The sequence below is a fragment of the Amborella trichopoda genome, chromosome 1 (genome assembly GCF_054954075.1).
Source record: "Amborella trichopoda isolate Santa Cruz 75 chromosome 1, AtrichopodaSantaCruz75HAP2 v2.0, whole genome shotgun sequence".
Lineage (NCBI taxonomy): Eukaryota > Viridiplantae > Streptophyta > Magnoliopsida > Amborellales > Amborellaceae > Amborella > Amborella trichopoda.
Genome location: NC_142336.1, coordinates 38505057 through 38527714, shown reverse-complemented (window position 1 = coordinate 38527714; position 22658 = coordinate 38505057). Strand labels below are relative to the sequence as shown.

General features: G+C 38.7%; 1 protein-coding gene across 14 annotated transcripts in view; it reads right to left on the bottom strand.

Moving 5' to 3' along the window:
- The window catches only part of ABCA1 (ATP-binding cassette A1), a 169728-nt gene that overhangs the window by 78532 nt on the left and 68538 nt on the right, over positions 1–22658 (bottom strand). For all 14 annotated transcript variants that reach the window (XR_016053861.1, XR_016053870.1, XR_016053869.1 and 11 more), the window contains 2 exons: positions 22572–22634; positions 488–574 (listed from right to left, as the gene is read on the bottom strand). Coding sequence is in view for 9 of the 14 variants with exons in the window: in XM_020671012.2 (XP_020526671.2) it covers positions 488–574; positions 22572–22634 (150 nt within the window). In the remaining 5 variants the exon portion in view is untranslated. The remainder of the gene's footprint in view (positions 1–487; positions 575–22571; positions 22635–22658) is intronic.

Genomic DNA, 22658 nt, shown 5'->3' with positions numbered 1-22658 from the left:
GTATCACATGTCAAATTATTTTGAGTGCTTTTCGAGCAAACGGCGACTTACAGTGAGAAACAAAATATTTATTTCATGAAAAAAAGACTATTGGACACTCAATTTAGATGACAAAATGATGAGCAGCACCAAACAATGCACAAGACAAACATATCAATATTATAATCTAATAATGAAAAACACACCACTGGGAACACCATGCTTCTGTGGAGAACATCACTTACATGCTGTATGAAGGAGCAAGAAACAACTACAAAAAGAAAGTTTTGTATAATAAATACAACAAATCCACAGCCACCCAAACACACACACACAACCCCACAAACCCCAGAATTTGTAATCCCACCAAAAACATAAAGGATAACAAATACAAAAAGGACATGATTCATGCAAATAAACATTAGAGCGTGAACGACCATGTCAAAATGAAATCTAACTAAACATATTATTTCCAAAGACGTTATCAATTACAACACAAAAAACTCACCTCATTCAATATCCCACTTATTTCACTTTCCGAAGTGTCCCCAGAAACACCCTTTAAGATCGCATATATTTCCAAATGTTCCTTCACCTGAGACAAAACCACACATGTTACAAATGGCTTGAATTACATACAAAGCAATGCAAGGCACAGCAATGCAACATATTAGATTTTGGGATTTGGCCACAGTGCATGGGGTACACATCAGGGAAGATAATTTTTCATGCACATGCATCTAGACTTACATTGAAATAAGAAACAAATATCATCTCATGGTGTGAAGCGAAATAAAGTCTAAAAATAAATTTGACAAGAGAAACTTGGGTTTTGACTGAGAAACTGCAACACTCACACTAAAGTTGCTAAAATTGGGGCATTACAGGGAGTATGGAACCTAAACAATTTTTCTGCAAAAACATTCCAATACAACACACACAACTATAATTAGAGCTTGTAACATTGATCTAAAACCAAACTAATTAATTATGGAAAAGTAATTGTTGAGTCGGTCTGCGTACTCACACTATGCTTGTGAGATCTCCCTACGAAATACATCTCAAAGATGTACTTTTGATCCAAAATTTTAGGGTTTGATAATCTCAACCATGACAATGATCTAAATTAAGAATCTCTTTTTTGAAAAATATAACGTCTTTTTTTTAATTCCTTTTTCCATCATCCATTTTAACTTTTAGTGGACGTAACATTTGTTCACATCCATTTTGTTGGAGTGGTGTGGCCATTTACAAGCCTTACGAGAGCATGTACTGAAATTATTTATAGTGATATGATAGCTCTAGTGGGATTGTGGTCCAGGTTGGACTATGAGGCATCGCCAATCCCACGAGTCACCTAAGCTTTAAGGGGCTACAGCTTAGGTCGATGTCTAAAACTCGTAGACCTGGGCATTTGTGCACAACCGATAAGGGTTTCGATACCTTGATGAGGTTGAAGCTGTGCTCAGGGTGGTTGGCCACGAGGCTAAGTGTGACCCCTGTGTGTAATGGTTGGCCAAAGAGGTCAACGGCCAAATCCTCATCATTACCATCACACGACATGTACAGTAGATAGCCGTCCAGGAGCAGCACTTTGGGTGAGGGCTGTGCGTGTACATGTGGCGAAGAGATCTCCCTGCAACACTGGATTGTGTTGGAAGGACCCATGAGGTATAGTGCTAGAATGGGGCTGGACTTATCCTCAGGGAGGAACCTGTAATCCATGGGCCAGGTGTCTCCAAGCCTGAACGCTTGCGAAGGGTTGTGGGTCATGGGAAATGTTGGGTCAGTTTGAGAACATGTGGTTTCTGGAAGGGATGGAGTCCTCCATATATTTATAATATTTCTAACTCCTTGGATCCAATTCCCATCAAATCTTCTTAAACATGTTTAATTATGTTTAAGATAGTTAAAATCAATTTTTAGACATCTTTGGATATTTTATTTTATTGAAAAAGGATTTCTAAATATGGAAAAATTAATTTTCTGGATTTATTTAATTCAGAGAAATAAAAAATATGTCTTGGTTCTATAAAATTCATTTTATTAATCCACAATATACTTTGGGGTGTGAGGGCCCATTGGGACTTTGGGCCCACCACATATGAGCCCACAAATGGGGATGTGGGGCTCACATGGCTCTTCATGTGTGGAACGCCCCACATCTTCTTGTCTCCTCTTGTTGGGTTTTTATGATCATTTAAGGGCCCTACAAGAGCATGTAATGAATTTAATAATAGTGGAGTAATGAACTCCAGTGGGAGTATGGTCTAGAGGCGCTTAAGTTGGTAATATTGATGCCAGGACTCAAACTAAGCCTGACGAGCTAAGTTGAGTTAAGTTCTAAAACCTTATGATACTTAGGCATATATCACAATCGACAAGGATTTGCAGGGTTAACCCGTGATGAGGTTGGAGAGATGCTCAGGGTAGTTGGCCAAGGGACATTATGATCCTTGTATGTGATTGACAAGCCTGAAGGCACAAGGGTCAAATCCTCATCATGACCATGACACGACATATACATATAATAACCGTATTCGGACGAGGGTGTTACATATACATATACTAAAGATAGCCCTCATGCACCAATTGCGATGAATGTGAAGAGATCTACGTGACCTAAACTTGTCCCTAGGGGGAACCTGTAGTCTATAAATGGGGATTGTATTCTCAGTACCTATTGGTTGGCTTTGGTATTCCAATCGTAAACCTCTGTGATGGACTGTGGGTCTTAGGAACTACTAGGTCAGTTTGAGAAAGGGAGTGTAAAACATAGTCACCAGTTGAGATGGAATGCCTCAGTATTTTTGTATTTTTCTGAACAAAGTTGAATCTGATTCCCAACAAATTAATTCAGAAATAATAAAATTTATTTTAAATGATTCTTATAATATTAAAATAAATTTTTAGAAGTCTTTGGATGTTTTATTTCATCAAAATTGATTTATGAATAAGCTAAAATTGAATTTTCTGGTATTTAAATATTCAAAGAGAAAATAAAGATATTAATGATTTTCTAATAATCATTCTATAAGTTTTAGAAATACTTAATTACTATTGGACCCCCATAATACATAAGGGCCCACCATTCATGGCCCACCTTGATATGGGTGTGAGGCCCACTATGCAAAGTGGAACGCCCCACTTTTCTCACCTTTTAAAATTGTGGCCAGTGTAAATAAGTCAAAGAAAATTTGATTTGAAAAGAAATAGGAAGGTTTTGTAAAAAAGGCTAATTGATTTCAGAAAGGGAATGAGTAGACAAAATAAATTGAAATAAAAGAAATGGCATGACACACTTTCTCTACACAAAATATTTGATGGGATTTGGTTAAAGAAGCTGAAGAACAACGTTCTAGCACCTTTCATTAGATTATGATAATAGATCTATGGATTCTATAACTAAGATCTCTCACCCCACAAGTCACCTTTGAGCAATGGTCTAGACGGAATTCCATAAGGATGCCAAACCTTAAAAAACCCTACCCTAGCCTCACTCATACGAAAACATCTAAATGGGGGGTTTCAAAACTCAAAACCTAGAGATGAGCTCTCTCTCTCTGTCAAGGTGGCACGCCACCCTCTCTCTCTCTACTCTTCTCTTTAATACAAAGTGAGGGATTGGCATTACTTCCCAATTGCTGAGATTCAATAAAGACCTAGATCTCGTGCGCCATCGGTGGAGGAGACTTGGTGTGGGTTGGGGGAAGTCCATTAGAGATAATCTTTCGGCACTTTTACATGTTTTCTTGTGTTTTCTTGGTCCCAAATCTCATTTAATGTAATTTGATTATGTAATGAAGAGATTTGAAAGAGGCAGTAAGTGAGAATCCATTTATTGTATTGGTTTTATTTTATTTGAGTTTTAATTGTAATATTTGGACATATGTAAGTGTTCTTGCCGGTGTTACAAAAGAAAAATTTCAACTATATAGACCGCGCGAGTTCACGTTGTCCAATCTCACTAGTATCAGAGTAGGGGTTTATCGTGGCCATTATTTTTATTTTATTTGTTATTTTGTACGTTTGTGACAAGAAAATATGGTAGGAATAAGTTTCATTTCTGAAATTTTAAAGACGGAGAGATTCGATGGAACACTCTATTCCTCATGGAAGCGCAAAATCAGCTAGTGCTCTATGAGAAAGGTTTACATAATATCCTCTCATTGAAGCTACACAATCTCAGCCATGAGGGAATGCATCTCAAGGTATAAGGTATGCATATGCCGAGTAGAAGCGCAAAAATATGCTTGCAAGGAATATACTAAAAGAAGTATCGATGTGGAACTCAAGGCACTAAATTTAAAAATTTTCTTTTTTCTCTATTTAATATGCCTGAATTCCACTTACATGTGCCACTACATATTGTTGTAAATCAAAATTAATACTCTAGATACAACTTAGAATTTTCACTTTCACTACCAAAACAATTATAAACTATCCATGAGCTTTAAAAGAACTTCCATTATAATATTTAGTACAATATATGTTCTTGAAAATTCACAGAAAAATAAAGAATATTGTTAAAAAAAATTCAATCAACTAGGAAAACTTACTGGAAGATGCATGGAGTTACCCTCACAGGTCTAGGTTCACCTCACACCTGATTCCCTGACCGATGGCACAATTTTAGTCCTTTAAGTGTTACTGAAAATTCTGAGATAGGAAAGCTCTGCAGGTAATACCTCTTTCTCTAATGTAACAACTCAAAAATCAACTAGGGTTTGTAGAAACCTTATGGAAACAAAGTAGGGCAAAACTTGTGAGTTGATCTCTCTCTTGCGTTTCATATGGTGCCACCTCCTTTCTTTCATTTTCTTATTTGGAGACTACACAAGAAAGAGAAGGAGAAAGGGTGGTGTCACATCTATAGGGACAGAGAGAGGCTTGTGCAAGAGAAAATATGGGAGAGAGAGAGGTTGGTGTGAGAGAGACGGGCCTCTCCCCCTTTTTTTAAGGGCATCAAAAAATAGAGAGAGAGAGAATTGTGGCATGAGAGAGAGAGAGAGAGATCTTAAGGCGTGAGAAAGAAATACTATTGTAATGAAAGAGGGGCTTTAAACAAGAGGGAAAAAATTGTGGCGTTCGAGGGAGAGAGAGAGAGAGATCTTAGGTCAAGAGAGAGAAATCTTATTGTAATGAGGGGCCTCAAACCTTGTTTAAATAAAAACAAGATTTATGTCTTACTTTAAATAAGATTCTAATTAAGGTAAACCTTATTTAATTTCCAGCTTAACCTTTAGGATAATTAAGAAATCTGTGCTAAGAGAGAGATTTAATCAGAGCTGTCAATTCTACCAATCAGCCATCATGATTTTGGGTGGAAAATAGGAATTTTATCCCCTTTAAAATTTGACCCATATCCAACTCCTATTTAACTTTAAAATCCAACCAATCTTATCATTACCTAGATCTACCATAATCTATAAGAAATCAAGGATAATCTATATTCTAAATTTATTTAAAATCTTATTTAAAATTAAAACTAAATTTAAAATTCATAGCAAATTTAAAAAAGTGGAGTGTGCCCCTATTTGCTAAATATGTGGCATGCCACAGTTTTTTAAAAAAATGGGTGTATGCCCCTAAGGGGGTTCATGTGGGCCCCACATAAAATTTGCACATGTGGGGCTCCATCCTTGGTCCCACATCTGTCATCTTAGGTTTTGAAAATTTCAGAAATACCCTTTAATAAATATTACAACAGAAATAATACTTTAAAATTCTGAAAAAAATATAAAAATCATAAAAATGTTTCTTATATAAAAAAATAATATACTAGGAGTGTACTACCAATAGGTCCAAAATAGCCACTTGTCCCAAGAACCATAATCCACTATTATTAGTTCATCCACCCCAACAACGACTTATGACCCATAGTCTCAATGGAAGGGCTCATGATTGGCTTGTAAATGTTAGATAATAAATAGTGGAACCATGAATCTAGAATGTGGATTATGGCGCCCTCTTTAAGTGCAAGTCTAACACATGTCACCATAGTTCAAGGGGGTTGTCTCTATGTACATGTACATGTGCCCCTTTATAGGGCTGCTTCCAAATAATGTGGCTCTCATGTGTACATGCTGTGCAGAAGTTTATTGAGGCTTTGGTCCTTACTCTCACAGGCCTACAACCACACAGTTCTCCTGGCCTACAAATTTCATCTCTGGGCATCTGTTCGACCTCAACAAGGGATGACCCACAGTAAATCCTTCTTAGTAGTACCACATACCCAAGGGTAAGAGTTTTGGACATGACCAGGCCCAAAAACCGCCCAACCGTTGATCAGTCAACACACACGCCTAATAAAGTGCATATTCCACTAAAAATAACATATTTACAAGCTCTCTAGGCATTTGAAGGCCACAAAACCCAACATATCCTACTTGTGGCTATGCACGACTCATACGCATTGGAGTACGAGAGCATCCAGATCGCAAAAGGGATGCATGAAAAGCTTGGAAAAGAATTTGTTGATCTATCACTTGTGAGAAAGAGTCTTGCAATGAAAAGTACGACTTGAAGATGCCTGGAGCGAAGATTGCTGAGCATGTGCACGAGTTTACAGCCTTGGTTCGCAACATAGTTGTTGGAAACACCTGGGAACCCGAATCGTGGAATCGCCACCGGCTACAAGATTCCTATTCGATGAATCGTTGTCCGTAAAATAGGAATCACAGGGACCGAGATTCCCAGTTTTTTAGAATCGTGTTTCCACCAAAATAGATCTAAGTTTCATCCACATATGGAAATAAGATTCCGTCCTCTTTAGAATCGAGATTCCCATCCCCTTAGAATCGAACACTCCAAGAGTCAAGATTCATTAATATGCGGAATCGAGTTTCTGACATATGTGAAACGAAGATATGTTATTGCTTCGAATAGTGATTCTAACATATTTGGAATCAAGTTCTTGAATTATATGGATCAAAGATCCATGCAAGTTTGAGATCGAGATTTACAATAATATAGACTATGGAATGTGCATTTAACAACCCTTAATAGGAATCGAGATTTCATTTTTATGGAGAAGGAAGCCCCAAGCACATCTTGAGCCTTATCAACTTTAGAACCTATATTGGATGTATCTTCTTAGAAGGTTTCCCAAATTTTTAAGTTATTGTGTTAACTATTGAACTTACAGTCATTATATACAAAAGATAAGTATTTCTAAATTGTGATTTTGACTTCATTATTATAAAGACAAAATAGGATTATGCTACGCCATGGTTTTACTTTTAATTGTATGTGATATATTTATCAGTTATATTTTAAATTGAAAGTAACAGCCGTTGATGGTGGCACAAGTAAAATAATGAAAATCCGCAACCACTAGAAGCATTCAAAGGAAGATTTTTGCTCCAATTTCCTTTAGGAAGTGGACAACCATCATAGACATTGGACATTATGTACTTTGAAATATTTTTTTTTATACTTTGAATTTATAAATTTATTATTTAATATTTGATCCTCGCTGGAATCAAGATTCAATATATATGAGAACAGCTATCCACAATTAATGGGTTTAAGTTTCTAAAGATGTGTTGGATCGAGATTCCGAAATTAAGGAATCAAGTTTTCTTGGTTTCGATAAACGGTTTCTAAAGATGTGTTAAATCGAGATTCCAAAATTAAGGAATTGATTTCCTTGGTTCTGAAAAAAAGGTTTCTAAAGATGTGGTGAATCAAGATTCTGAAATTAACGAATCGAGTTTCTGTAGTTCTGAAAAACAGTTTTTGTGGAGATTCCTTAATGGAAACACAAAATCGGGTTTTGGAACCAGAACTGCGAGGTCAGTGGAGAGATTCTGGTAACTATGGTTCGTAAGTTGAAGGTATTGACATACGGCCAATGAACCCAAGCAAGTGGTTTGCTTTTGAAATATTCTTCCTGCTTCATGGGAGGTATTTGTGGCTTCTGTTGCTGCTAGAGCGACTGCTCCTAGGCTAGAGGAGCTAGTGACTTTACAAAAGGCCAAGGAGGATCGAAAAAATGCATGCACTGCATCCGCACTAAAAGATGCTATGCACACGGTAAACTCTAAACTATACTTCAAACCAAACAAAGGCAGAGGGGCATTTGTTAATAAAAGAAAGTGTGGAGAAAAGAAAAGGAAGCGAGAAAACACGGAAATAATAACGGTAAAAAATAGAAGAGGCTATGTTTTGTGTGGATGGACGTCCATCACATTGCTAAGAACTGTAAGTTCCACAGAAACAATGCCGGAAATAGGGGGTACGGTTGAGTTTTTTTTAAGAGCATGCTAGCCGACCCCAAGGGCACGTCTTGGTATTTTGATCAAAGTTGTAGGAACCTTCGAAGCATGGCCATGGTCCCATTTTAGGAACTCGAACCCGCTGTTCCTCTAAGGGATCCTAGAGGGAGCTGCGTTAGAGAAATAGGGATCTTGCTCCCTATAAAGTGGATCTCGGTCTACATGCCTGTAGGATCTCTTCAACGAGAGGAGCTATAATATTAATTGAACAACTGGTCCTCTCTTTAGTATTGTAAATTCATTTATCTAAAATATGTTAAAACTGCAGCGCATATAACATCAAGGTCTACTAGAACTATGGTAATAAAAAGCTATAGTTTAACAGCACAACAAGACCATATATGATATTATTAAACTATGTTATTGGAGTAAATTGAAGTATGATAGCTATGGCATTGGTAAGGTGTATGATAATGAATTGAGCGGGCATTGCTTGGATCCTAATTTTGTCATATATTATTAATTTATCTTGTTTTATGTATAGTGGAGCTTAGATCCCTCCAAGTCAAAACCTCGATCCCAAAGACATGGGATCTCGCTCACAAGTATGTTAGGATCTAGATCTTTAAGTTATTGAATGTATGGGTGACGATCCTAACCCCAGGAAGCTTCCACCCTATGGCGGTTCGGCGTTCCCCAAACCGATCCTGCTCCCGCCTTCAATAGCTATGGTTTTGACTCAAGGACTACAGCCCATGTGTGAAACACCTAAGATAGATATCATAACTTTAAACCCGTGGAGCCAGGGGAGCAAACATATCTTCAAGGAAGGAAACTAAAAGACCGAAGTTCTGGGCAATGGGGACTATGTGTTAGAGATGAGGAATGGAAAGACTATGGTCCTAAAGCAAACACTTTATGCTTTTGATACGATGAAGTGCTTTGTTTCGGTCCCTAAGTTGGCTAAGGTTGGGTATGTCACCATCTACTCTGCAAATAAGATGACAGTCAAGAATTTTGGTGAAACTGTTATGACCGGTCTTCTCAAAGATGGGCTCTTTACAATTGAAATGAAAGAAGAAGTTGTTTATGTCTCGACTCCCTCTCATGAGAATGATGCTTATTTATCGCACATTCGATTAGGGCACATAAATTACAAAAGAATGGAAAGATTAAGAAAAGATGGCCGGTTGAAAAATTACAAAAGGGATTTATCCAAAGTGTGTGAAACATGCGTGCAAAGAAAAATGATAAGGAAATCTTCCACAGGGGCCCAAAGAGCTTCTAATGTTTCCAACGTCATCCATAGCGACATGTGGACCCATGAATGTGGCAACCAATAGCCACAAAAGATATTTCATCACATTCATTGATGACCACTCCTAATATGGCCATATTTATCTATTGCACACAAAATCCAAAGCCCTTGACCAATTTAAGGGGGATAAAGCCGAGGTAGAGAATCAAACCAACCAATTCCTAAGAACTGATATGACCACTCGTGATATGGCCATATTTACCTATTACGTCAACACACCATGCCGTATACATTGGAATAAAATGGAGTAGCCGAGAGACAGAAAGGACCTTGGTAAAAATGGTGAGAAGTATGATATGACATGCAAAGCTCTCCCTTGATTTTTGGGGAGAAGCAGTATTGGTGGTGGGTTATATTCTTAACCACACACCCACTAAGGCAGCCCCTCTTGCTCCTCATGAAATATTCACAGGTTGTGCTCTGTCCCTTGAGTATCTAAGAATGTGGGGTTCCTCTACCCATGTCTTTATCCCATAACAAAACAGGATCAAAGTTGATACCAAGACCGTTAAGTGCATCTTCATTAGCTACCTAGACCATGGTAAGGGGTATCGATTCTACAACCTTGAGAATGGGGAAGTCATAGAAAGGAAAGGTGTGAACTTCTTTGAAGGCGAGTTCCTTGAAGCTAGTCACCAACACGTCAATCTTTGTGAGATCGCCAATGGCAAGGATGTCTCGAGAACCCGAACCAAAACTCAAGAGAAGTAACGATATCAGAAGACCATCCGAGTTCTTCACCTACCTAGGGGAATACTATGGAGGAGTTGGGGATGATCCAGACCATGAGCCTACCACATACCAAGAAGCCATAACCTGCCTTGAAAAGAACCATTGGGGAGAAACCATGAATGACGAGTGCAAATCCATAACCCAAAACCATGTCTAGGAATTAGTGTGTCTACCTCAAAATCGTAACGCTATTGGGTGCAAATGGGTCTTCAAGGAAAAATTAAACTCAGAGGAGAAACTAGAAAATATAAGGCTAGACTAGTAACCAAGGGGTTCGCTCAAAAAGAAGGGATAGACTATGATGAAACCGTTACTCTTGTTACAAAATTTCCATCCATTAGAATCCCAATAGCCATAGCCGCCCATTTTAACTTTGAAGCTCATCAAATGGATGTGAAAACAGCCTTCCTTAATGGGGAACTAGGAAAAGAGATATACATGAAACAACCTGAGGGTTTCATAGAGAAAGGAAAGGCCAACCTAGTTTGTAAACATCTCAATGGGGGGTTTTCTAGACATAACCTAGACTTAAGCTCTCTCTCTCTCTCTCTCCCTCATGGTGGCACGCCATCCTCCCTCTACCTCTACTTTTCTCTCTCACTGAACTAAGAAAGATAGAAAGAAAGGGGGGGGGGGGGGGGGGGGGCACACCCTAAGTTTAATGAAAAAAAGAAAGAGGCACACCCCACAGTGTGAGAAGCACAGAGGCCCCATAATATCAATAGGGGTTTTGACATTACCTACCATTTGCTGAGATTCAAGTAACACCTAGATGCCATGCACTATCGGAGGAGGAGACCTTGGATGAGGTGTGAAAAGTCCATTAGAGGTAATCTTTTGGAACTTTTACTTGCTTTCTATTTTCTTGCGTTTTCTTGCTCCTAGAACTCATTTGATGTAATTCGATTATGTAATGGACAGTTTTGAAAGTAGCAGCAAGTGAGAATCCATTTATTGTATTTGTTTTACTTTATTTGAGTTTTAATTGTAATATTTGGACATATGTAAGTGATTTAGCTGGTATCACAAAAGAAAATTTTAAACTATATAGACCTTGCTAGTTTACATCGTCCATTTTCACCTTTTTGGTGTGGATTGTGATGGAAGCCACCCACTTGATTTGAAATTATGGGAACGTTTTATGGAATGGGTTTGTTGATCTAAGACAAGTAAGTGCACCGATTGATAGAAATTAGATTTGTAAAAACATAATACTTTCTCAACACAATTATTTGACAGGAATAGAGTTGTTGAAACTGAGGGATAATGGTTCTTGCTCATTCCTTTAATCATGATGGGTGATCTAAAGAATGAAGGGTTAAGATATCTTTACCCCACAGGTTTCCATGATCTACAGTCAAGATTAAGTCTCACAATGATGGAAAAACCCTAGATCCCAAAACCCTAGCCTTTATTTTATACACCCAAGCTCTCTCTCTCTCTCTCTCTCACTCTCTCTCTCGCTTGCTAATTTCTCTTTAGGGTTTCCAATTTAATTAATAAGATATAAACCCTAAGCGAGGCACGCCCAAGCCACAAGGGTCGCATGCCCCACTCCATGTAGTTGATCTTTGAGATTATACGTTGTGTTTGAATTTTGGTCAAGTCCAATGTTTCAAAAAGTGCTAGGTGGCACCCAGGCGGCCATGGGGGTCTAGGCCGCCCAGCGCCTAGGCGGGCACCCAAAACCTGAGCGGCCCACTTTCTAGCCCTTGCTAAAGGGACTCATGGTGTGACTGACGGTATGGCCATAATCCCAATTAAAAAAAAAAGGTAGAAGTTGAGAAGAGAATTTTGATAGTCTGACACACTGTAAACTGTACACACAAAAGTTAAATAGTAGAACTAGAAACTAGGAAGTAGAACTAGAAACTAAAAATAAGAAAAAGAAAATATAAAGAAATTCAAAAAATATACAATCTAGGACAGAGTAGTCAACACTCAACAGTCAGCAGTCAACACTCAACACCAAGAGTCTTCACTCTTCCGTCATCATCATCAGAAGGAATAGAGTAAGCTTCATCATATGCATCAGAATCGAGGCCATCATCATTAGAATCATCTCCCTCTTCAATATAATGCTCGTCCTCATCTGTTTCTTCTGAATCTGCCTCTTCCTCCTCTTCTTCTTCTACCTCTCTCTTACTAGTACGTGCAAATGAGGCCCTAGGAGTCTTGGTTGTTCTACACTTTTCTATCTTTTTGTATTTCCTGAACTCAAATAATGTATAATTCTCCCTGGTAGGCTCAGGAACCTTTTTACACGGGGCAATATCCCCTTTAATACCGGCAAGGTGTTTTTAAACCGGTAAATGCCCCCATTAGCGTCCTTTCCACAATAATTACATTTAATACGATTTTTGTCATTCGGATTTGGGTTATGACCATACTTCCAACCCGGATCACCACTTCAAGAAGAACCTGAAGAAGATATTTGCACATAACAAAGCTCATTTTCATCACTTTCTGGTTCTTTTAAATTCAGAAGTTGTCTAATCTCATCCCGAATAGCTTCAGGAACCTTTTTACGAGTAGCAACATTCCCTTCAATACCAGCAAGATGTTTCCTAAATCGGTTAATACCCTCATAGGTATCATTTTCACAAAAATTACACCTTATATAATATTTATTGCTTGGTTTTGGATTATAACCATACTTCCAACCCAGATCACTTCTTCTAGAAGTAGAAGAAATAGACCTATTCAAATGACAAGATTTTGTTCTTGCTTTTGTTTTACAAAACTATTTACAAGGGGTAATATCCCCCTTAATACTGCCAAGATGTTTTTTAAACAGGTTTATGCTCCCTTTCGTATCGTTTTCTTATTTGGATTCGAGTCATATCCATATTTTTAACCCGGATCTCCACTTCTACTAGATCCTGAAGAAGACATCTCAAAATAAAACAAGCAATCTAAACAGTAAATTTTTGCACTTACTTTGATTGCCCGAACTCCAAACTCCCACCTTTGAGAAGTTTTTTGGTGCTAAAATGATAAAAAACACCCACTAATAGGATTATAAAACTCCAAAACTAAATCAAATCTACCTGGGTGATGTGGATCCGTTTTCCGTAACTTTGAGAAACATTTCGATCTAATGAAAGTCACAAAATTTAGTTTTCTTGAGGTTTCTTTCTTTCTAAAATGGGTTCTTGTGAGTTTAGGTTTGAAATGAACCTAAAACCCATCCTTCAAACCTTTTATATTTAAAAAATAATCAATACAACGGACAAAAAAGAAAAAAATCCGCCCCAAGGCAAGGCACGCGGCCGCCCAGGGCTGGGTGCTGGGCGCCTACCTAGGCGGGTTCCGTACTGCCTAGGTGGCCGCCTAGGGACTACCTTCCAATTTGGCCGCCTAGGCCTGGGCAATGTGCCCAGGCCTTTTGGACCGCCTAGGCGCTAGGCGACCCGCTTTTTTTAACATTGGTCAAGTCCGATCCCAAGTCATGCTCTCAAGAGATCTTACCTAGGCTTCCCGAATTATGAGACAAGGTTAAACTGAGATCCCGTGTGCCATTGGTGGAGGAGGACTGGTGTGAAGTGTACGAAGTCCTTGGGGGTAACCTCAAGCAAGGTTTGCGGTATTTGCTTTGTCTCATTTAATTCTCAGATTTATGTATTAAATGAGAATTTGTTTTGATGGCATGCAAATGAGAATGCTTGACATATTTGTTATTTTCTTGGTTCATAAGTTGTATTTGGACACGTTTAAGCGATCCAGGTGCTAAAATAAAGAAAAAGAAAGAAAAATTTTAATCAATACATACTTGCCTAGGTTTACATAGTCCTACTTTCATTCGTATCAAAGCTAGGATTTCTTGCTGCCAACAATTTTATGTTATTAATTTGCTGTAAATTGAGTCAAGAAACATGACAGTAAAGAGTTTCATGATCGAAGTCTTAAAGTCGGAGAGCTGATGGAACTAACTATTCGTCCCGAAAGTGGAATACATCATCTATGAGGAGACTCTCTATGATATGCTCACTCAAAACCCTCCACCAATTCCTAGAGGGAATACCTCTCAAGGTACTAGAGACGAATATGCACAATGGGAGCAGAAGAATATGCATGCTAAGCATATACTGCTTGTTTCGATGCAAGATTCCTACGCACAAAGGACGAGAGTTTGTGAACTACCAAAGCCATCTACGAGAGGCTAGAGAAGGAATTTGTTGATCCTTCTCTGGTCACAAAGACCTTGCCATGAAGAAGCACAACGATCTAAAGATGGTGGAATGAGCCAAGATTGTCGAGCACGTGCATTTCGAGCCCTACATGAAAAATAGAGATCCCAAAGAATACGAGAATGGGAGAGAAGGAACTGAAAAATAGAGATCCCAAAGAAAGAGAGTGCTTCAAGTGCGTCAAGGTTGGGGACATAGCTAGATTTTGCGATGAGTTCATGAATCGTGATGCTAAGACTAAGGGCATAAAAAAGATGGATTATAGCCACATTCGGGATGTGATCCGAGCAGCAGAGAGGAACAGGCTTTATGATTCCCACAGAGGTTGCATCCATGAATACTTAATGAAAGGATTGACAACGAACGAGTTAATGTAATGAGTATGAGACAATAAGTGAGAAACACTTGACAGAGAGATTGTAATTGGGGGATGAGAATGTGAGAGACAGTGTAAGGCCTTCAAAAGCCAAGTGGGAGATGTTGGGGTTATGTGGCCCTTTAAAGGCCTTACGAGAGAGCATTAAAACAATGTCTCTGGTGACATGATAAGTCCAGTGGGAGTGTGGTACAGAAGAACCAAAAGATTATGGTCTAGAAGGACCGAGGTTCGCCAGTTATGTAACAAAACCCTCACTACCTGAGCATAGACCGAGAAGGGTTAACAAGGTTACCTCTTGATGAGGTCGGAGATGCCCAGTTAGCCAAGAGACTGTGTGACCCTATTGTGTGAAAGGTAAGCATGAAGGGACAAGCGCCAAACCCACATCTTACACCATCACCCGACATGTACACATGATAGCCGTATCAAGAAGCAAAGAACCATTGGGGGTGATGTGTGCATGTGAAAGATAACCCCCATGCGCCAATTGCAATATGTGTGCCTAGGTCTATGCGACCTAGGACTTGTCCCTTGGGGGAACATGTAATCCATAGACTAGGATTGTGTCCCCATACTTTGGTAGCCCAATCATGAACCCCTGTGATGGACTGTGAATCATGAGAACTACGGGGCTAGTTTGAGAAAGTGGGTGTGGTTCATGGTCTCTAGTAGAAGATGAAGTACTTCAATATTTTTGCATTTTCCATAACATAGTTGGATCTGAATCCCATCAAATTAATTTAGAAATAATTAATTTGACTATTAATGATTTTTAGATTAATAAAATGAATTTTTTGATGTCTCTGGATATTTTATTTTCTCAAAACAGAATTACAAATAGGCTTAAACTGAATTTTCAATAATTAATTATTCAGAGAGAAAAATAAAATAATAAATATTTTCCAAAAATCATTTTCTTAATTTCATAATTACTAACACATGAAGGCCCATTATACTTCATGGGCCCCACCAAAACATGGCATGGGGGGAGGTGCGTGGGGGCCACTTCGGGCTCCATGGGTAGCATGCCCAGCTTTATGCTACACCTTATTTTAGTGAGGCATGCAATATGCCATCCAAGTGAATTGAAGGAAAGGTGTTGAAAGAAAAGGTTATTGACTTTTCAAAGAGGCATTTCTAAAGAATGAATGAAAATAAGCGAATGAGAAATATATTTTTCATGTATTGAATATTTGATGGGATCAGGTTAAGGAAGCTGAAGGATAATATTCTAGCACCTTCCAATAGATCATGAAATCTATGGATTGTAAGGCTAAGAGCTCTCACCCTACAAGTTTCCTATGATTAATGGTCAAGATCTAATCCTCATAAAGATGAATAACCTTAGAAACCCTAACCCTAACCCTGAGTCTATAAAATGACCCATTGGGGGGCCCAAACCTCTACACCTCAATACACAACTCTCTCTCTCTCTCCTCACAAAGGTGGCACGCCACACTTTGTCTCTCTGATATCTCCCACCACTATAGCCTCCCCAAAGAGTTAGATAAATATTGAAATGAAGAAAAGAGAGGCACGCCCCAAACATAGACCCTAATGGGGCACGTTAAGTGCACATAGATCGTAGGCTCAAGTTTGTTCCACCTTGCTCTCACCATTGAAGGGTTTCTAAACAAGGCTTCTCATAGTTGTGAGATCTCTGAAGGACCTTGATCCAGTGCGCCATCAGAAGAGCAGACCCGGAGTGGGGTGTATCAAGTTCAGTTAAGATAATCATCTGGCACTTTATCTTCTATTTATGCATTTTGTGTTTCTTGCTCTCAAGATCAAGTTTATGCAATTTATGTTTGTGCAATAAATAGTTGTTAAGAGACCCAGAATGGGGTGTATCAAGTTCCCAACCCCACTCCCAAGAGACCCGGAGTGGGTGTATCAAATTCAATTAAGCTAATCATCTGGCACTTTATCTTCTATTTATGCATTTTGTGTTTCTTGCTCCCAAGATCAACTTCATGCAATTTATGTTTGTGCAATAAATAGTTGTTAAAGTGGCAACAAGTGAGAGTCCTTGGGATTCTTTGTGTTTTTATTATTTCTCATAATGTAGTTGGACACTTGTAAGTGATTCGAGTGATGGAAAATAAAGAAAAGAAGAAAAATTTTAATCGGTATACACTTGTCCAAATTACATAGTCCTCCTTTCATTGGTACCAAAGCTAGATCTCTTGCTGCCATATTTCTTTTATTTTATTGTTTTTGATGAGTCTTTGAATCAGAGATTTGAAAGCCAATGACTTTGTGGTCAATTGTTACACCTCCAAAAGAATTATTGGTATGCTTCCAACACTAAGAGTCATCCTACAGATTACGCTTTTTTTGTGTTGTTTTGAACCAAAAGATAAGGTATTTTTCTTAAGCATACCCTAGTGATATTTTGTGTTATTGAGAATAGTATTTCCTTGCAAAATTTGTGTGGGAGATCATGGGGGAATAGAGAGGTATGGACTCATCATTGAGGGGTGTCAGTTCTGATCCTGCAATATCTATGAATCATATATTGTGTTCTGCCAATTTTTCCACCAAGTAAATATTTTTATTTTTGGGAAATATCTGACTGTAACTCACCCAAATTGAGTCTACTTTCCAACATAAATAATTTCATGTAGAAAACCCTTGTGTTTTAAAAGATATGGTCATTTTATTAAAAGGTGCTCAAATGTTGTTTTCAGCATCAAAGATTGTTTCTGTGATGTGAATGTCATGATTTGATATCCTTTCTTAACATAATGTTTTGAGGCCCACATTGAGTTGTTATATTGTTATTTTGACTCTATTTCCTAAAAAAAATAATTTAAGAGAGAAACGCCATGGGTATTTAGAGAAATGATTATTTTATTGGAGAAGGGTCATTCTGAATTTCTGCAGTTTGATGAGTTTTATTGTGACATGAATATTTCTATTTTTTACGCCTACTTAACAGAGTGATACGAGGCCTGCACAAAGATACTTTGATTTAGAGAGAAATAAAATAGTAAATGTTATCCAAAAATCATTTCTTCATTTTGTAATTACTAATACACATGGGTGACCATTTTACTCCATGGGCCCCACCAAAACATGGTATGAGGGAAGGTGCTTGAGGCCTACTTCGGATTCCATGGGTGGCACACCCCACTTTGTGCTACACCTTGTTATTTTAATGAGGCATGCAATATGCCATCCAAGTGAATTAAAATAAACGTAAAGGTTTTCAAAGAAAAGGTATTTGATTTCCAAAGAGGCATGTGTACAAAATGAATGGAAATAAAAGGAAAAAGAAATATATCTTCCATGTATTGAATATTTGATGGGATTAGGTTAAGGAAGTTGAAAGGTTCTAGAACCTTCCAATAGATCATGATGTCTGATCAATGGCTTGCAAGGCTAAAATTTCTCATCCCACAGGTCTCCTATAATTAATGGTCAAGATTGAACCTCCATAAGGATGGCTAATCCTAGAAACCCTAATACTAACCCTAAGTTTATATAATGTCTCATTGGGAGCCCAAATCTCTACACTTTAAGACACAACTCTCTCTCTCTCCCTCCTCACAAAGGTGGCACACCACACACTCTCTCTAATCTCTCTCGTCTCTCTAGCCTCTCCAAAGAGTTAAAAACATATTGAAAGGAAGAAAAGCGGGACACACCCCAAGCATAGAGCCTACAGAGGCCCATCCCATACACATAAATCGTAGGCTCAAGTTTGCTCCACCTTGCTTGAACTATTGAAGGTTTTATAGCCAAGGCTTCCTATAGTTGTGAGATCTCTGAAGGACCTTAATATCGTGCGCCATCGGTGGAGGAGACCGCAAATGGGGTGTACCAGGTCCAATTGAGGTAACATTCTAGCACTTTATTTTCTGTTTATGCAGTTTGTGTTTCTTGCTCCCAAGATCTTTCTGTACTTATTGTTTCTTATAATGTATTTGGACACTCGTAAGTGATCCTGCTGGTGAAAATAAAGAAAAAGAAGAAAAAATTTAATTGGTATACACTTGCCCGGGTTACATAGTACTCATTTCATTGGTATCGTAGCTAGTTCTCTTGTTGCCTTCTTTCTTTTATTTTACTATTTTTGGTGAGTCTTTTACACTTGCCTGAACCACAACCCCTTAGTAGAAGCACCTGAATTAAAAGGCTTCACCTGCATAGGGGAATACTATGAGAGAATTAGGGATGATCCTGTGACTTATAAAGAAGCCTTATCCTATCCTAAGAAAACCCAATGGATAAATGCCATGAATGAAGAATACAGCTCCATCATTCAAAAGTTGGTTTGGGAATTAGTGCCTCTACCTCATTAACGAAAACCTATAGGATGCAAGTGGGTGTTCAAGAAAAAACTCGACTCTGAGAAGACGCTTGAAATACAAGGTTAGGATTGTAACCAAAGGGTTCACCAGAAAAGAGCGAGCAGCATACAATGAAACCCTTTCCCGAGTTAATAAGTTGCCATCCACTAGGATCTTGATTGCCATAGCAACCCACTTTTTGAGCTTCACCAAATGGATGTGAAAATGGCATTTCTGAATGGGGAGCTTGAAGAAGAAATCTATATGAAACAACCTTAGGGCTTCACCAAGAAAGGAAAAGAGGACTTGGTTTGTAGGTTTCGCAAATCCTTTTATAGCCTTAGGAAAGCTTCACGACAGTGGTTCATCAAATTCCATAACCTTGTCTAAAATAGGTTTTACCTCTAGCCAAGAGGTTACTGCTATGTCAAGGCAAATAAGAGTGATGCTGTGTTTATTTCATCATATGTGAATGATATGCTGATAGTTAGTAGCTCAATGGCTCTAATGAAGGAGACTAAGGATTTCCTTTCACGACACTTCGTTCTCAAAGACTTAGAGGAAGCATCATATATGTTGGGCATAAAGATAACAAGAAACAAACAAAATTAGACCATTCAACTTCCTAAGCAACCTATTGTAAGACGACATTGGAAAAGTTTAAAATGGACAAGTGTAGGCCGATTTCTACCCCTATAGACATGAAGATCAAGTTAAGCCTGCAAATGTGACCAAGTGATGAGCATGAGAGGAAAGCCATGGAGAGAATGCCAAAAGCGCAATAGGGCACCTCTGTATGCCATGTCAGGAACAAGACCGGACTTGTCCTTTCCCATGAGTGTGATTAGTCGTTTCCAAGGCAATCTCGTACTGGAATATTTGAAGCCACTTTAGAGACTGCTGAGATATCTAAGAGGCCCGCGGATTATGCACTTACGTATGGAGGAGGGACGAACATAGTCATACAAGGATACTCAGACACCAATTATCAAGGAGACCTTAATAACATGAAGTTGACATCAGCATAAGACTTCATGCTTGGTGGTAGGGCAGTTTCTTGGAAGTCCAAGAAGCAGGACATGGTAGCGCGGTCCCCCATGGAGTTCAAATATGTGGCGTGTTGTCTAGCAGCCAAGGAGGACGTGTGGATAAAGAAGTTTCTCAATCAGCTCGTGTTTAAGCCCGTGAGATGTTCGTGTGTGAGAATCTTCTGTTACAATCAATCTACAGTCAGTGTGACTTAAGAGCTCCACTTTCACAAGAGATCAAAGTATATCAAGGTAGACTATTACAACATTCGGAACGAGGTTCGACTCGGTGAGATAAAGGTCGCATTTCTTCCCACAGAGGCTATGCTTGCAGACCTTTTGACAAAAGGGTTGATGATGAATGTGCTCGCCAAACAAGTCCATGGGATGGGGTTGAGAGAGAGTGAAGGAGAGTAATTGTAAGGCAAAGTGGGAGATATTGGGGTTGTGTGGCCATTTAAAGGCCTTACAAGTGCATGTCTGAAATTATTTATAGTGATATAATAGCTCCAATGGGAGTGTGGTCCAGGTTGGACTGTGAGGCATCTCTAATGCCATTACTACCCTGAGCTTTGACTGGCTACAGCTCAGATTGATGTCAAAACCTCGTAGCCATGGGCATTTGTACACAACCGATAAGGAATTCGATGTGGGATTATCCCTTGCGGGTGAGGGTGTGTGCTATGTACATGTGTTGAAGAGATGTCTCCCCGCAACACTGGACTGTGTTTGAAGGACCCATGAGGTATAGTGCTAGACTGGGGCCTGGACTTGTCCTCAGGGAGGAACCTCTAATCCATGGGATCATGTCTCCTGCATTTATTAACAGACTTTAATTGTCCAAACATGAACCCCTGCGAAGCGCTGTAGGTCATGGGAAATTTTGGGTCAGTTAGAGAAGATGCAGTCAAATGTGTTTTCTACAAGGGATGCAATCCTCAGTATATTTGTGATATTCCTATCTCTTGAATCTGATTCCCATCAAATCTTCTTAAACATGTTTAATTATGTTTCAATTATATTTTAGATAATTAAAATGAATTTGTAGACCTTTCTATAATATACTTTGGGGTGTGGGGGGCCATTGGGACTTTGGGCCCCCCACAAATGGGGGCGTGGGGCCCACATGGCTCTCCATGTGTGGGACGCCCCACATCTTCCTGTTTCCTTTTTGGTGTGGCTTCTGATGGAAGCCACCCACTTGATTTGAAGATTATGGAGAAGTTTTATGGAATGGGTTTGATTGATTTAAAATAAGTGTAAAGATTGATTGAAATTAGATTTGTAAAAACATAGTATTTTCTCTACACAATTATTTGATGGAACTAGAGTTATGAAAACTAAAGGATAATGGTTTTAGCTCATTCCTTTAATCATGATGGCTGATCTAAGGAATGAAGCACTAAGATCTCTTCACCCTACAGGTCTCCATGATCTACGGTCAATATTAAGTCTTATAATGATAGCAAAACCCTAGAACCCAAAACCCTTGCCTCTATTCTACAAATATTCTCTGCAGAGTTGTATTCTCTACACACTTGTGACCAAGTTGGCCTTTGTCTCTCTCCCATGGGCAGGTACACCCAAAATCTCTCTATCTCTCTCTCTTGTTTATTTTTCTTTAGGGTTTTTAATTTAAGGGTGGCACGCCCAAGCCACAAGGGTGGGATGCCCAACTCTTTGTACTTGATCTTTGAGATTGTGCCTTGTGCTCGAGTTTTGATCAAGTCCCATCCCATGTCATGCTCTAAAGAAGTTTTGCCTAGGCTTCCTGAGTCATGAGACGAGGTTGGAACGAGATCCCATGTGCTATTGGTGGGGGAGACCCGGTATGGAGTGTACGAAGTTCTTGGGGGTAACCTGAGGCAAGTTATGTGGTATTGCTTTATTTCATGCTTTCTTGAGTTCATTGAAAGTCTTATGTGACTTTCAGATTTATTTATTGAATGAAACTTATTTGGATGGCATGCAAGTGAGAATCCTTGGCATAATTGTTATTTTCTTAGTTCATAAGTTGAATCCAGAGGCATGTAAGTGATCTAGATGGTAAAATAAAGAAAAAGAAAGAAAAATTTTAATTGGTACATACTTGACCGGGTCACATTGTCCTATTTTCACATCTTAAACATGGACATTTGATAGACAATGGACTGTACAGTAATAGGTGAGTCGGCTGACTCACCAAAACGCAAAAACTGGTCCATTAATCATTAAAGGATCTAGTTTTATACATGATTATGATTATATATCAAACTAATTTGATTATCTAAATTTGAGTAAGCAAAAAATATCCCATTTGGCGTCAAAGGCCATTTAGTTAAATTTAAATTGGCAAAAGTTACTTATACAATCATGTACCATGAATCGAACAACAGAATTAGCAAAGCATCAACTTGAACACTTGAGCCAAAACATCTATATATAAACTCACCGTCAATTCTGTAAATAGGATGTCATGTTGTGGGCAGACACCAAGTTGCTTCCGAATTACATCCTAATGAACAAGCAAAAAGTAGCA